At 40.5% G+C, this 17,168-nt stretch overlaps 2 protein-coding genes across 2 annotated transcripts; both read left to right on the top strand.

Moving 5' to 3' along the window:
• Positions 1–789: 789 nt before the first annotated feature.
• Positions 790–3,726, top strand: LOC104421706 (UDP-glycosyltransferase 76B1). Its single transcript, XM_010033764.3, has 2 exons — positions 790–1,331; positions 2,736–3,726. The coding sequence occupies exons 1-2, from the start codon at positions 833–835 to the stop codon at positions 3,614–3,616; spliced, it is 1,380 nt and encodes a 459-aa protein (XP_010032066.2). The 5' UTR covers positions 790–832; the 3' UTR covers positions 3,617–3,726.
• Positions 3,727–11,192: 7,466 nt separating this feature from the next.
• On the top strand, positions 11,193–11,937 carry LOC104423518 (UDP-glycosyltransferase 76B1-like). The gene is made up of 2 exons (XM_039302804.1): positions 11,193–11,672; positions 11,725–11,937. The coding sequence occupies exons 1-2, from the start codon at positions 11,193–11,195 to the stop codon at positions 11,935–11,937; spliced, it is 693 nt and encodes a 230-aa protein (XP_039158738.1).
• The last annotated feature ends 5,231 nt before the right edge of the window (positions 11,938–17,168 follow it).

A 17,168-nucleotide genomic window follows, 5' to 3' on the forward strand; every position in this document is an offset into this window, starting at 1 on the left:
GTTGTGGCCACCGCTAGCCGCTTGCTAACCGCCGGTCAACTTCGGCCGCCTGCAGCCACCGTCGGTTAACCGTCGCCACTAGACCACCACCACCGCCTGATCACCGGCGATCGTCATTGGCGCCTCTTGACCATCGACGATCGTTGCCGTTGCCCACAAGTGCATTGGTCGACGATCGCCACCGACCATTGTCAGTCACCGCACGACCACTAGTCACTGTGGGGCTGCCTCCTGATCGCCGGCGACGGTCGTTGCCACCCATAGTGCACCAATTGACGACAGCCACCTACCATCGCCGCCATCGCCTGATCGTTGTTAGCCTACTGTTGTTGCCGCTGCCAATCGTTGCCTGCCGCCGCACAACCATTGGTGGCCGGTGGGCTATGGGCGGCCGTCTTTGCTATGGCGGTTGGCGGCGACGGTTGACGGTTGTGCGGCAGCAGGCGGTGGTTGGCGGTCCGTGAGTAAGAAAAAGAAAAGAATAAATACAAAAATTTATAAATTGTACTAAACTCATTTCTATTCTTTTTTTTTATTTCAAGAATATAAATTTTGCATAGTTATTAAATATCTTATTTTACTCAAAAATTGTTCCTCGGTAAAAATAGAAGATAACTATTTCTGAAAAGAAATAATTTTCAGAATAGAAACGTTGTTATAAGTACCCCAAATTTTCATCTTACCACGCTGTCATCTCTGAAAATATGGCCCAGTTCGGGTCCCACAACACTTCCTTGTACCATTATAAAAAGGAAGTCATATCGACACGCAAGCACACATACACACACAAGACCCGGCACACACCAGTAAAAAGCAGAAAACAAGTTTGTTCATGGAGGATCCGAGAATTAGTCCGGTGAAGCCGAGATCGGGCCGTGAAATCGTCCTCTTCCCACTTCCCTTGCAAGGCCACATAACTCCAATGCTTCAGCTTGCGAACATCCTCTACTCTCGAGGCTTCTCCATCACCATAGTCCACACCCACTTCAACTCTCCTAAATCCTCCAACTACCCTCACTTCAACTTCCAACCGATCCCGGACGGCTTGCTGGAAGGCCAGGCCTCGACTGTGGACTTCATAGCTCTTGTGACGCTGATGAACGTTACTTGCGTGGGGCCGTTCCGAGATTGCTTGGCTAAGCTGTTTTCTGATGCTTCAAATGATCGGATTCCATGCTGCTTGATAACTGACCCGGTGTGGCACTTCACTCAGGCGGTTGCTGACGAGCTTAACATCCCAAGGATGGCGCTGCGGACCAGCAGCATCTCGTCTTTTCTCGCATTTTGCGCAATGCCGCTCATGCGAGAGAAGGGTTACCTCCCGCTCCAAGGTAAGCTTCTCCCACATCTCCCCACATAAATCCCCAGAAAAATGAACTTAGTCCTCTTATTATGTGTACTAGATTTAACTGTCATTTGTGACTGAGTTTAAATGACTATATGGCAAATTGGAAGGCCATGGATCTATTATTCTTCTGCAGACTATAGAAATTTCAAACCAGAGCATGATTCTTTCTGATGTACGAGTGGTCTCTCAGATCTTTCAGTTTGCAGAATATCCGCTGATTAATTCTTCAGTCATCATTATTTAAGTGTTTGAGCAAACATAGGATGGTTACCTTCGCATGCACTTGAATGTCCAAGTAACAATTATTTCCCCTGTTGAAGAATGAAGAAAACACAAATCATTTGATTCATGAAGATTTGGATGGTCATTTTCCATGGGACCTAGTAGAAACATTATGAGCATTGTCCTGATGCTCCACTGCTTTAGGATCAACTTGAATTCGTGCAATCAGTCTGTCCCCTCTGCTTGTCGGATTTCGGTGCAAGCCCTTGTGTTGTCTGACTCATTTACGTACTGAGGCATCGCATCAAACCTGACATATCCACTGCTGAGTGCTGATCAAGAAATTGTTGAACATGGACAGGACAATTTTCATACGCCCTTGTGCTCGAATTGGCTTTAGCACCTCGGTCTGTCGCCATTGGGCGTAGATATTTTATTAGATAACGGGAATCGTGAAGAGACGTTGATAAATTACAGTGTTATCGTATTGTTAAAATTCATTTCCCCGTTAATCAAGATCTTTGGTATTTGGGTGGAATCTGATACTTGTTTGATTGTCATCATAAACTATTATGGTCTTTCTTATTTATGTCATTATCTGTGGCATTACTGTTTGCAATTTTGTGAAGAAATAAGATGCTTTTCGGCTTGTGGGGCCTGTGGTCGTGGGAAACGGAGAGAGCCCCGTCCAAAATAATTTTTTAACCTAAACTTGGAATCAGCTTAACTGCTATTGTAAATTTTCCATGTCGCCTTGCTGGAATGGATTTGTTATTGATGTGGAAATGCCTTGTCAAGTTGGGACCGGATGACGGGGTATATTTGAGAATATATTAAAAGTTGATGATTTTTTTAGACAAAACAAAATTAAGGATAAATTTGAGATTAAATCTGAAGTTTGGGGTTTCTTTCTAAGACAAAAAAAGAGAGTTTGGAACAGATTTGTGATTGGATCTAAAGTTAATAATTTTTTTCTAATACCAAAAAAGGTTTGGGATAAAATTAAGATTGAACTTAAAATTTGAAGTTTATTTTTTTATTTATTTATAGAATTAGGCCTGTAGATTCGGTAGCTCTTGTTTTATAGGAAGCAGACTAATGTACAGTTAAACAGCTCTGATGTGTCCCCGAGGTTTCATCGTTTTCTGCATTTCATTCCACACAGACTCCCGGCTAGAGGAAGCAGTGCCCGAACTTCCTCCGCTCAAAGTGAAAGACCTGCACGTCATCAACTCAAAAGACCCCGAGGATGTCCTCAGGCTCATCATCGCCATGGCCGAAACGATGCGGGCCTCTTCCGGCCTCATCTTCAACTCCTTTGAAGAGCTTGAACCAACCAAACTGGCCGAATGTCGCCGACGCTTCCCGGTCCCAATCTTCACGGTCGGCCCATTCCACAAGCAGTCCGTAGAGACATCAACCAGCTTGTTGCCTCAAGATAGGAGCTCTATTTCGTGGCTTGACAAGCAAGAAAAGCCCAAATCTGTCCTCTACGTGAGCTTCGGGAGCCTCTCTATAGTCAGCGAGGCCCAATTCCTGGAAATAGCCTCGGGGCTTGCGAACAGTGGCCGGCCCTTCCTTTGGGTGGTCCGGCCCGGGTCGGTCCGTGGCTCAGAATGGCTTGAGGCCCTGCCGAGTGGGTTTCTAGAGGGCCTGGATGGGAGGGGCCACATCGTAAAGTGGGCCCCGCAGCATGAGGTCCTGGCCCACCTCGCTGTTGGCGGATTCTGGACGCACAACGGGTGGAACTCGACCCTAGAGGCCATCTGCGAAGGCGTCCCGTTGATGTGCATGCCGTTCTTCGGCGACCAGAGGGTGAACGCGAGGTATGTATGCAACGAGTGGAGAGTCGGGTTGCATCTGGAATACAAGGTGGAGAGGAAAGAGATTGAGGATTCGATCAAGAGATTGATGGTGAGCGATGAGGGAGACGAGATGAGGGAGAAGATGAAGTCTTTGAAGAGGGAGGCGGACGAGTGTCTCCAGGATGGTGGTTCTTCATACCGGTCCCTTCGGAAATTGACTGAGTACTTAGTCTCATTCTAGGAAATTCCTAGATTCTCTATTTCTATCTTTGAATAACGATCCTAATGGGATTTTCCAAATGTTGATTCATCACAAGGGCAATTGAACTTTAGTTGGTGAAGATTTGATCATTGACTTCTTAATTGGACACTAAATGCACTGTTCTTGTCCCTTCGCTCCATTCTTGGATTTTTACTGACATGATCTTAGTCCTTTAATAAAAATGTCTGTGGGTAACATATTTTATTGCAATTAACTCATTGTGTTTGTTCACAAGATTGGACCATCTTTGGTAAACGAAATGGCAAATTCCTCAGTACATGATCACCTCACCTAACTTTCATCACTGAGGGCCGCTCTCAAATGCCAACGTAGATCGTGTTTATCTTCCTTGTTCACCACCCTGTGAATAGAGGACAGTAAAACCAGTGGATAGGAGAGAGTGAGCGACGCTCCCGATTAAGTCTAGTGATCAACTGGGATGTCGCTTGATGTCCTCGTGGTCGTGGAAACTCCTTCCAAGGATCAAGAAAGCCGAAGAGATGCAATGAAGCGAGACTAGGAAGCGGAAGAAAAGAATCACCAAATTATCATCTTGCCACGCTCTTAACTTAATCATGTATCAATTAAGAAAAATGATTGTGTGATAATCTTTAATGTACTGTGAGAATAACAATCTATTTTGGATTACAAAAAATCAAATCACAAATACTTATAGATTATCGTAGGATTTGTGACTTATAATAGATTATTATTCTCACAATACCCAAAATAATTGATATGCTAGCAAAATCCATCAATTAAATAGTCACAACGTAACTTTCTATATTTCCCCTTATGCCATTGTATAAAGAAAGTCATATCAACACGCACACAAGACATACAACACCCCAGAAAAAAGCAGCAAACGAATTTGTCCATGGAGGATCCAGTGAAGCCGAAATCAAGCCACAAAATCATACTCTTCCCACTTCCTTTGCAAGGCCACATAACTCCAATGCTTCAGCTTGCCAGCATCCTCTACTTTCAAGGCTTCTCCATCACCATAGTCCACAGTCCCAATCCACTTCAACCCTCCTAAATCCTCCGACCACCCTCACTTCACCTTCCTACCGATCCCGACTGGCTTGTTAGAGGGCCAAGCGTCAACCGTAGACTTAATAGCTCTCGATAAGCTGTTGAACTCACTTGCGTGGGACCATTCCGGGACTGCTTGTCCAAGCTGTTGTCCGAAGCCTCAAAGGATCGGATTCCGTGCTGCTTGGTAACGGATCCGTTGTGGGACTTCACTCGGGTGATTGCCGACGAGCCTCACGTCCCAAGGATGGTGCTGCGGACTAGCAGCATCTCCTCTTTTCTCGCTTTCTGCGCATTGCCGTTCATGCAAGAGAAGGGTTACCTCCCACTCTAAAGTAAGGTTCTTCCGTATTTCCGCCACATAAATTCCTAAATATCTTAACTTAATTCTTTTATGAAGTGTGCCGGATATTACTTCACGTCATATGTAACTTGACTTTAAATGGCTGTACAACAAATTGGAAGGCCATAGATTTATTATTTTCCTGCAGATAATGCAATTTCAAGCCAGAGTACGATATTTTCTTTGAAAACGACTTCGAAAGAATATATTTTCTTTTATGAAAGTTTCTTACCTACTGCTGATGCATGTGAGGCCTGACATGGACTCCACCTAATAAGAGGATAAATATAAAGTAGGGTTCGCTCAATCAAACCATGCAAGAACGGCGTACCCAGTCATTATCTTTGGCATTGCTGTTCGTCATTTTGTGAAGAAATAAGATGCTTTTTGGCTTGTTAGACCTTGCGATCGTGGGAGATGGAGAGTGCCGCGTCAAAAATGCCTTTTCACCTTAGCTGATTTGTGAAAAACTATATGGCAATAATAGCTTTGTGTATGACAAGAAAAAATAGAGAAGAAAAACAATTGATAATTTTTATGTGAAAGCCTTTCCCAAAATCAAGAAGAGAAAAACCAGTGTCACACAAGGCAATCTCTTCACTAGCTGTATTAGTATTATAAGCTTTAGGGTTACAAGCTTCAACGTCACAACTATAAAAGATTTTGCCCCGATATATGGAGGGAGGAATTTAGGGCATACATAATTATGATAGAAACTACATGTATGCCATTAACAACAATAAAAACCCTATTATCTAATTTAGCATGACAAGATAGGTGACCTACAGGGAAGTACTTGCTGCCAACAAACTATTTCTACACTTGAACATTATTTTCCTCTATCAAATTTCACAACTCCATCAATCTCTCATTTGGAGGCTAATCTTCAAAAAACAACAATAATCTTTCACGGTCTGTCTTTATAAGCCGATTTCTCCTAGTGCGGCCCCTCTCATCACTTACCATGGAGGCCAACTGAGGCAATGCATAGTCTTAGTTTCTCAGTGGTAACAACCTTTGTTAACATATTTGCCAAATTTTCTGCACCAAGAATTTTCTTCAATGACAATGTCTCGTCATTTATCAATTGACAAATTTGATGATATTTTAACTCAATAGGTTTTGTCTTTGAATGAAATATAGGATTTTTTTGCAAGACAAATAGTACTCTGTCATTGAAAAGAACACTATTATCCTACTTCTTGCCAATGCCTTAGTGGTTGAGAGAGACACATATGTCTAAAGTCTAGACATCCAACTGATTGCAATGCCACCTAAGATAAAAACGTAACCCTAGGTGCTCTTCCTATGATCTAAGTCACCACCAAAACTTGCATCAATAAAGTCTTGTAAAGTTATACCATTTTTTTTATAAAACATAATGACATATCTAAAATGCTTCTCAAGTATCTTAATAATTACTTTACAGATTTTGAATGCTTTATTCTCGAATTTTCCATGTATCTGCTTACAACTCTCACTACATGAGCTATGTTTGGTCTGGTACACACCATAGCATACAATAAACTACCAACAACTGATGCATAAGGTACCTTAGCCATATACTCTCACTCTTCATTTGTCTTTGGTAATTGCTTTTTTGAGAGCTTGAAGTGGCTTCCTAAATGAGAACTTATGGGCTTTGTATTATGAACACTAATTATGTCTAGCACTTTTTTGATGTACTTTTCTTGAGATAACTTTAAAATTCGTTTGGATATATCTCGAGTGATTCTCATCTCAAGATTCTGATTCGCTAAATCCAAGTCTTTCATCTCAAACTCTTTTGACAATTGCTACTTCAATATGTTCATCTCCTTCATATTGGATCCTACAATGAACATATCATCCACATACAACGGCAAAATAATATAGTAGTCATCAAATTTCTTGAAATAATAACAGTGATTTATATCACTTCTAGTGAACTTGTTGTCACACGTAAAAGTGTCAAATTTCTTGTACCATATTAAGAGCCTGTTTCAAGCCATATCCTTTTCTTCAATTTGTAGACATAATTTTCTTTTCTAGAAACTTGAAAAACTTTTGGTTATATCATATAGATATCCTCCTCCAAATTACCATGGAGTAATGTAGTATCAATATCTAATTGCTCTAGATATAAATTTTCAGCAACAACGATACTTAATATTAGCTTGATAGCAATTAATTTTACAACTAAAGAAAAAATCTATTTGTAGTCAATTCCTTTCTTTTGCTGAAAACCCTACTAGCCCTGCTTTATACCTCTTATTGCCATCGGGTTCTTCTTTGATTTGATATACCCACTTGTTCTACAATGCCTTCTTCCCATCTAGTAACTGAGTTAACATCTAAAAATTATGTTCTTTTCAAGTGAATTTAACTCTTCCTGCATTATTAACTCCCACTTAACAGAATCGTTAGCCTACACTGCTTTAGAAAAATTTTCTAGTTCGCCACCGTTAGTCAAAAGCAAATAATGCAATGACGGAGAATAGGTGTAGATATTCTATTAGATTTTCTTAAAGTGGGTTCAGGTGCGTGTGCTTTTTGTTTTGATTTTTTTTATCAGAGTCTACAATAATAGTTTCATGAATTTTAACTAGCATACTCTCAAAAACCTCCCCTATTTCAATCTCTCTAATCTCCATTGTTTGTTTCTTTACACTAGATTCTACCACAAATTTATCCTTATACAACATGTTTTCATTGAATGTAACATTAGCAGTCCTTTTTTTTTTCCTATTTTGTTCATCCTAAAATTGATAGTCAAAATAATCAGAACCATATCCATTGAAAAAAAAAATCTTTTAACTTTTGCATCAAGCTTATCTCTATTTTCAGAATCTATGTGAACATACAAAACACAACAAAAAACTTTCAAATGAGAGAGATTTACCTTCTTTCCGCTCTATTCTTCTTCTGGTAGCTTAAAATCAAGTGGAACTAAAGGTCATCTATTAATCAAATATGCTATTATATCAATTACATCCACCTAAAATGTCTTGGGTAATCCTGCATACATCCTCATACTTCTTGCACGCTCATTTAGAGTTCTATTCATCCTCTCGGCAACTCTGTTATGTTGTGATCTGTTGGTAACAATTATTGTCATTCCGATTCCTTTTTCTATAGAAAATTGCTTGAAAACCTTGCTATCATACTCACCACCATTATTGAACCTTAAACATTTAATCTCTAGGCCGATCTCAATATTCGCCTCATCTTTTCATCTCTTAAAAGTAGCAAACGCGTCAAATTTATTTTTAAGAAAATAAACCCATACCTTTCTGGTGGAGTCATTAAAAAACGTGACATAATAGCACGAAACTCTAAGGGAATGCACACAAGCTGGTTTCCACTCATCCGTATGCACCAACTCTAATTTTTCTTTCTTTGGTTCTTTCCTAATTTTTGAAAAATTGACACGTTTCTACTTACTCATAACACAATCTCCACATAGACCAATATCTATGGACTTCAAATCAAGTAGTTTTCCCTTAGATGCTAACAACTTCATCCCATTTTTGCTCATGTGCCCAAGCCTATGGTGCCATAATTTGGAATCGGCTTTTGACTTAGCAACTGCTGCGATTTCTCTTCTGCTTTCATTTATGTATAACATTCTTGACTTTATCCCCTGTGTTACAATCAAACCACCTTTAACTATTTTCCAAAGTTATCATCAAAAATAGTTTGTATCTTGTGCTATCTAATTGACTTATAGAGTTCAAATTTCTCTGAAGACCTAGAACATATCTAGCATCATGCAACTTCCATTAATATCCGTTAGTAGATTTTATGTAATCATCACCCCTTCTCATAATATCCAAAGGTTTATCATTAGCAAAATAAATCTTTCCAAACTTTCTAGCAACAAAATTGTGCATTAATTCTTTGCACGAAGTAGATTGAAATGACACACTTGTGTCAAGAATTCAAGACTCAATTGGATTGTCAATGCTCAAAATTAAGGCATCACTATTTTGTGTTTCTTCAAGAGTTGTGTTCACAGATTTCTCTTCATCTTGATTTCGATGTTGGTACTGAGTTTTCTTTTTGGGGGTTCTACATCTCGTTTCAGATGGCCCTTCTTTTTGCAATTCTAGCAAATAATTTCACCACATGGTCTAGATTTGCTTCTCCCTCTAGACTTCAATTTACCACGATACTGGTTTCGCTCTCATTGATTGCTTCTCCCTCTACCTTTGGTATTTAAAGCAACATCCAAAAATTCACACGATTCTCTTCTGCAAATATCCTCGCTAATAAATCAAATCTCGGATTGCTTAAAGCTTCGACATTTTCTTACCGGACAAACTGCTCATTGTAGTCACTGTTGCACTCTAGCTTTTAGGAGGAGAAGATAATAAAATTAAAATTTTTACGTCGTCATTGAATTTGATATCTACTGAACTCAACTGATTTGTGATCATGTTGAATTCATTAATGTGATTTGTCATGGAAGCACCTTCGTCCATCTTCAAATTGAAAATAGGATGCATCAAATATACCTTGTTTGATGCAGAAGGCTTCTCGTACATGTTGGACGACACCACCATCAAATCCATTGTTGTCATCTCATTGGCAATGTTGAAAGAAACGTTCTGTGTCAATTTGAGACGAATCAAACCCAAAGCTTGCCGATCTAACAATTCCCGCTTTGCTTGTTGCATAGAATCTGGCTTCTCTTGAGAAAGAGGCTGATGCAAGTCCTTTTGATGCAACATATCCTCAATCTGCATCTTCCAAAAATCAAAATCCTTGCCATCAAATCAATTGATCTTCATCTTCCCTTTGTCCGTATTTGCTCCCACTATTTTGCCAAAACCAGGCTCTTATACCAGTTGTTAGGAACACGAATATATGAAGAGAAAAAATAGAGAAGAAAAAAAATGAGAATTTTTATGTGGAAAACATTTCCCAAAATCAAGATGGGAAAAACCACGGTACTACACTACGCAATCTCTCCATTATTAGTATCAATGTTACAAGTCCTAGGGTTACAAACTTCAACGTCACAACTATAAAATATATTACCCCTATATAGCAGGAGTCTAGGGGAGACATAATTATGACAGAAATTACGTGTATGCCATTGGCAAAAGTAAAAGCCATATAATATGTTTTAGCATGACAGTATGGGCGACTTACTAGGAAGTGCTTGCCCCCAACAAATTGTTTCTACACTTGAACATTATTTTCCTTTATTAGGCTCCACAACTCCATCAAGCTTTTATGTTTTAGGAAGTAGATAAATGTATACTTCAAACAGCTTTAATGTGCCTTCAAGTTTTATTGTTTTCAACATTTCATTCATCATAGATTCTCGATCAGAGGAGGCATGCCTGAACTTCCTCCGCTCAAAGTGAAAAACCTTTACATCTTCCTAAGTAGTACTGATATTGACACGCGACACATAACACGATATGCCATGACACGCTAATATGTCGTTTCTAAAAAAATAAAGAATTCCGATACATTGGGACATGTTGTATATCAACTATACATTTTTATATATACATAATAAATTATCATTTTTATGATTATTTCAATCAAATTAATTTGATTCAAATTCACAATAAATAAATAATAAATAAAGCTTGGAATGGATTTATACTAAAAATATTAATTCATTATTTATTAATATCATTCATTGTTTCAATTTGATAAATTCAATTCCATTCTAATAATCCATAAAACTTGGAAAAAATAAGTAATTCATATTTTGAACTCACATGCCATATGTGTTGAAAGAGAAAAGCAAAAAATAATAATTAGAGAGTGAATTGTGTATCACAGGAAGTGAGAGCTTAAAGAGAAGAGAATATTATGTTTTTCTTCTTTCATTATTTATCATTATTTATTATTATTTTTAATTTTTTCACATATATACATTTTGCCCCCCATTTATTGAAAATTTTTAAAATTGATCTAGCATGTTGGAATCGCGTGTTAGAAACTCGAATGTCAAAATTCCGACTTAAGTGTCAAAAAGTGTCGGGAAAGTTGAACAAGTGTCGAATTTTTCCAACACGTGTTGACGGAGTGTCAAATGGTGTCCGAGAGTGTTGGAGAGTGTGAGACACGTGATGGAGTGTCGGACACGACACGAAGGCTCCCGGAGAGTGTTGGTGCTTTTTAGATGTCTTCAACACAAAATACCCCGAGGATGTCCTCATGCTTATCATTGCCATGGCCGAAACCATCCAGGCCTCTTTCGGGATCATCTTCAACTCCTTCGAAGAGCTTGAACTGACCAAACTAGCCAAATGTCGCCGGCACTTCCCTATCCTGATCTTCACGGTTGACCCATTCCACAAGCTCTTTGTAGCGTCATCAAGCAGCTTGTTGCCTCAAGATAGGAGCTGCATTTCGTGGCTTGACAAGCAAGAAAAGCTCAAACCGGTCCTCTACATGAGCTTCAGGAGCCTCTTAATAGTCAGCGAGGCCCAATTCCTGAAAATAGCTTGGGGACTAGTGAATAGTGGCCAGCCCTTCCTTTGGGTGGTGCTGCTTGGGACGATTTGCGGGTTGGAATGGCTCGAGGCCCTGCTTGGTGGGTTCCTAGATGGGAGGGGCCATATTGTGAAGTGGGCCTTGCAGCATGAGGTCTTAGTCCACCCCGTAGTTGGCGGTATTTGGACGCACACCAAGTGGAACTTGACACTGAAGGTTGTTTGCAAGGGCATTGCCGATGATGTGCATGTTGTTCTTTGGGTACCAGAGGGTGAACTCGAGGTACATAAGCAATGAGTGGAGAGTCGGGTTGCATTTGGAATACAAGGTGGAGAGGAGAGATATTAAGGATGCGATTAGGAGATTAATGGTGAGCTATGATGGAGAGGAGATGAGGGAGAAAATGAAGGCTTTTGAAGAGGAAGGTGGACGAGTGTCTCCAAGATTGGTGGTTCTTCATACCAGTCTCTTCAGAAATTGACTAAGTACTTAAGACGCGTTTGATAACGATTCTGTTTCCAGGAACAAATTCTGATCTGAAATGATTCTTTTTTATTTTGTTCCGGAAACAATTTTTAAGCATTTTAAGCCGTTTGGTAACTGTCCAAATTTTTTTATTCTGGAATAGAATTGCGTTTGATACCTTGTGCTCATTGATTCTATTCCAAATCAATTTCTTTTAATTTTTAAATATTTTTTTACTTTTTTTTTTTTTCCTTTTTCTCCTATTCTTCTTCTTCTTCTTCTTTTGATTAGCCATCGACTAGATGAGGGCCGGCAACCTCACCGGAGTGTCGTCGGCCCTCGGCGAGGTCGGCCCTTATCGGTCGAGCCTTGCCGACAGCTGGGCGAGGCTTGCCCAGCCCCGCCGAGGCTCAGCCTCGTTGGTGGCCAGGCCGGCCTCGCCGAGGCCGGGTGAGCCTTGGCGGCGGCTAGGCAAGGCCCGCCCTGGCCACCGGCGGGGCTAGGCGTCGTGAGGCAAGCCCGGCCTCGACGAGGCTAGGTGAGCCTCGTCGGTGGCCGGGCTTGCCTCCGGCGAGCTTGCCAGACCTCACCCTAGCCGGCGAGCCTTCGGTGATCTTGCCGGACCTATTTCGGCAACCGGCGGGGGTGGCGGACGGCGGTGTACGATGGTGGACGGCGGCGGATGGTGGCGGCGGGATGAAGAAGAAGAAAAGAGAAAGAAGACAAAATAGAATAATAATAAAAGTTGGTTTTGATTTTTAGATTTGTTCCCGGAACAATAATCAACTTTTTTTGTAATTCTTGATTCTGTTCCAAATCTACTTAGGGAACAAAAAAATAGAAATTTATTTTCGAGAACAAAAATTTTACCAAACGCGATTTTATTCTAAAACTACTCCCGGGAACAAAAAATCAGAATCGAGTACTGTTTGGATGGTTACCAAACAACCCCTTAGTCTCATTTTAGGACATTTTTAGTGCTTATTTAGTAACCATCCAAATAGTGGCGATTCGATTTTTTGTTCCCTGGGAGTAGTTTGGAAACAGAATCGCATTTGGTAAAATTTTTGTTCCGGGGAACAAATTTCTATTTTTTTTGTTTCAAGAAGTAGATTTGGAATAGAATCAAGAATAAAAAAGTTGATTCTTGTTCGGGAACAAATCTAAGAATCAAAATCAACTATTCTTCTTCCATTTTCTCTTCTTCTTCTTTGACCGCCATCTTCGCTACTGCCCGCTATCGCCAGTCATCGGAGGCAAGCCCGGGTGGGCCTCGCCCAGCTATGGTGAGGCTCGTCCAGCTCCGTCGTTGGCCAGGCAGGCCTTGCCAACCTCGGCGAGGCTGGGCGAGGGCTGGGCAAGCCTTGCCTAGCTGCTAGCGAGGCTTAGTCGACGAGGGCCGGCACGACACTCCAGTGAGGTCATCGGCCCTCGTTTAGCTGGTTGCTTGTTCGGCAATCGGCCTAAAGAAGAAGAAGAAGAAGAAAAAAAAGAAAAGAAGAAAAGAAAAGAAAAAAAAAAAAAAAAAAAAAAAAAAAAAAAAAAAAAAAAAAAAAAAAAAAGGAAAAAGTATAAAATTATTTAAAAATTAAAAGAAATTGATTTGGAACAGAATCAATGAGCATGGTACCAAACACAATTCTATTCCAGAATAAAAAAAAATTTTGGACAGTTACCAAACGGCTTAAAATGCTTAGAATCTATTCTTGGGAATAGAATAAAAAAGAATCATTTCTGATTAGAATTTACTATCGGGAACAAAATTGTTACCAAATGTGCCCTTAGCTTCTTTATTACTATCCTTGAATAATGATCTTGATGGGATTTTCAAAATGTTGATTCATCATAAGGGGCAATTGAACTGCGGTTGGTAAAGACTTGATCAATGACTTACGATTGGATACTAAATGCATTATTCTTGTCCCTTCACTCCATTCATGTATTTTATTGACATGATCCTGATCCTTTTATAAAGATGTGTGTCGGTTGACATATTTTGTTGCAATTAACTCACCATGTTTATTCACAAGATTGGATAGTATTAGGTATACCAAGTTCCTTTGTACATGATCATGATCTTGTGTATGAAGTACGGCAAAACCAGAGGACAAGAGAGTGTGAGACAGACTCCAGATCAAGTCTAGGGTTAGAGAAATTGTAGTTCTTTAGCTGGTACGCCCATGATGGGGTGCGATTGGAACGCACCGTTTCGTCTTGATGTGTTACGATGGAAAAACACTAATGGAGGGGTACGAATGGAGACGTATAAAAGGCTCCCGAATACAACCGTTGGTATGGTTGGCAATTCATTCGCACCAGATTTTCTCTCCTTTTCCATCAAAGAAGAAAAAAGGAATTCCATTTCACTTTTACAAGAACGATCGGCATTTACACTGTGGAAATCGGGTGTTTTTCTTGTGATTGCATCCAGACTAACGTGAGGAAGTGTTGATTGTGTTTCATCGGCAATTCAACGTTCCTTCCGGGGCTATTTGTTGTTTGCGCATCGGAATCAAGTAAGTCGCTTCCGCCGACTCGAATTCCTACATTGGTATCAGAGCTCGGTCGTGATTTCTGTCTTATTTTTCATCGAGTTTTCTCATTTACCATTTGATATTGAGATCAAGAGATTGTATTCTACATTGTCTGGATCTCTGAAAGTCGGAATTGCTATATGAAAAACTCGAAATTGAATCGGAGCAAAGAACGGGTTTGGGGTCGCGTGCATCCGTGAGGTTTTGGCCATTTTTCGAAATAATTTTTTGGTCAAAATTAATTTTTGAACAAATAGGGTGAAAGAGCACGTCGAGACGAGTCCGGCGATGGGTTGAGCGCCGTCGGGAGACATCGGATGCGCCCACACGCGTGGCCAGAAGCCGTTGCACGTGGGCGCCACACGCCTGAAGCGTTGGCACAGCTAGTGCGTGCACCACACGCACTGGTCAGCGAACCGGCATGTGCGCGATGCGCGCTAGCTGGCGAACCGGCGCGTGATGACGTCACCCAAAGGTCGGTAACCGTTAGGATGACGTCAGCGCTAGCGACAGTTGGCCAGCCGGTCACCGGTCGGCGACCCGACCCGACCTGGCGACTCGACCCGAGACCCGACCCGACCATTGATCGGTCAACGGTCGGACCGGTCGGATCGGTTGGTCCAGTTGGACTGGTCACCGGTTGGACCGATCGGACCGGCCAGGAGCTGTTTGGCTCGCTGGCATGTGTGCAACTCAGGCGGCACGTGAGGGTGCATGCGAGCTTCGATTGGAGCGTAGTCGGTGGCGTTTGGTTCGTATGAGTGTTCTCTACACAGTGGTATAATTATTTTATATTTTTGAATTTTATAAATATATAAAAATGCGTAGGAAACCCTATGTACGCGTATTTTTGGGGTTTAATGCAGCTTATTCATTTGTAACTTGTATTTTCTGTGATTAGGGAAATACAGTAGCTAGCTTGTGTACAAATGATGTTATATATGCTGTGTAGAGCTTGGTTCAATGATATGATGTATATATTTTAATATACTTGCAATTTTCTAGCTGCTAGAAAATTAGAACAATGGTAGGAAATCTATTACATGTTGAATTGCAATTTTAATTATAGTTGAAGCATGATTGTTGTTTATACGTTGATTATTATCATGCTATGTTTTTGTGTTAAGGAAAAATGTAGAAATTACATAAGATCATGTAATTATTTTTCCTAGTGGGAGTTCATAGGTTGGTAGAATTGAAAGAAGTTCTCACCTAGAACTTAAAATTTGCGTAAATTAAATTAATTAATGATAATAGAACAGTTGTACATAGAAGTTGATTGGGAACATTGTGAACTTTTGTTTTTGTGTCTTTTGTTGAATTATCATTAATTTAATTTGTCTTTGCTGCAAATTAAATATGTGTGTTACTCTGTATAGTGTGCTAGTATTGATTCTGCGTTTATTATGTCAATGTGTTATAGCAATTGATTATGGCTTCGGCATCCAAAACCATTGTGGCTAACCTCAATAAGGGTGATAAGCTAAAATGTGACAATTATGATATTTGGCATTGAAAGTTTCAATACATCCTTGAGGAGTAAGAGGTTTTGGAAACCCTCAACCATACCATGGATGAACCTGAGCATGGAACTTCAGCTCAACATAGGAGAGATCTGGAAGCTTATCAAGCTTGGAAAAAGAAAGATAGCATTGCTCGCATCACGTTGCTGAGCTGTATGCAAGATGATCTCATGTGTGAGTTTGAAAGTTATGATAAAGGTCAAACTATGTGGGTTGCCTTGAAGGATAAGTTTGGGGGTACATTTGCCACTAAACTAAGGAGACTCACCATCAAGTTTGACACATTTCGAAAGAGCCCAAATGTAACAATGAGGCCCAAATGTAACGATGAGGCAACATCTTCGGGAGATGTCAAACATGATCTGTGAGCTGAAGTCGGCAGGTCACTCCCTTACTAATGAACAGTAAGTTCAGGCTGTTATAAGGTCTCTTCCTAATAATTGGGAGCATATGAAGATCAATATGGCGCATAATGAGAACATCGTCACTTTTGATGATATTGCGCGTCATTTGGAATTAGAGGATGAGCGCCTAGAGGCTGCGAGATCCTCTACCCATGCTTATGTTGCTGAATTGAGTTTGCGCAAAGCTTTGGGTTTCAAGCGCAAGAGGAATCTTCAGTTCAACAATAAAGGGAAGATGACTGATCAGGGACCCAAGAGGGCTAAGACCTTCCGATGCAAGAAGTGTGGTGGGAAGAAGGACAAGGCCGAGATGGAGTGCCACAATTGTAGCAAGATGGGTCACTTTGCTCGTGAATGCACTGAGCCGAAAAAGGTACCCTATTACTCAATTACTTTGAGTAATGCTTTTATTTCTAGTATTGTAATGCTTGCTGAATCTCATCCAATGTGGACTGTAGATTCAGGAGCAACAGACCATGTAACTAGAGACCGAGAAGCATTTGTGGAGTATTGTCGGATACCGCCTGGAAGAAGATGGATATATGTTGGGAATAACTCAAGAGTTGAAGTGAAAGATATCGGCACATGTAAATTAATCTTATGTGGTGGTCGAAACTTATTCCTGCATGATGTCCTTTATGCTCCAGATATTCGACGAAACTTGGTTTCTGTAGTTGTTCTTCTTAACTTAGGTTATGTATTGAATTTCCATGGTGATTGTGTTGACATTTTGTATGGAACAGTTTATTATGGTTCAGGTCGTGTATTGAATGGTTTTATGGTGTT

Source organism: Eucalyptus grandis, chromosome 10 (assembly GCF_016545825.1).
Source record: "Eucalyptus grandis isolate ANBG69807.140 chromosome 10, ASM1654582v1, whole genome shotgun sequence".
Classification (NCBI taxonomy): Eukaryota; Viridiplantae; Streptophyta; class Magnoliopsida; order Myrtales; family Myrtaceae; genus Eucalyptus; species Eucalyptus grandis.

Coding starts and splice junctions, on each gene's coding strand:
- LOC104421706 (XM_010033764.3), top strand. CDS start 833: ATGGAGGATCCGAGAATTAGTCCGGTGAAGCCGAGATCGGGCCGTGAA. Junction 1,332..2,735: donor GGGTTACCTCCCGCTCCAAG/GTAAGCTTCTCC, acceptor CATTCCACACAG/ACTCCCGGCTAGAGGAAGCA.
- LOC104423518 (XM_039302804.1), top strand. CDS start 11,193: ATGGCCGAAACCATCCAGGCCTCTTTCGGGATCATCTTCAACTCCTTC. Junction 11,673..11,724: donor AGTGGAACTTGACACTGAAG/GTTGTTTGCAAG, acceptor TTTGGGTACCAG/AGGGTGAACTCGAGGTACAT.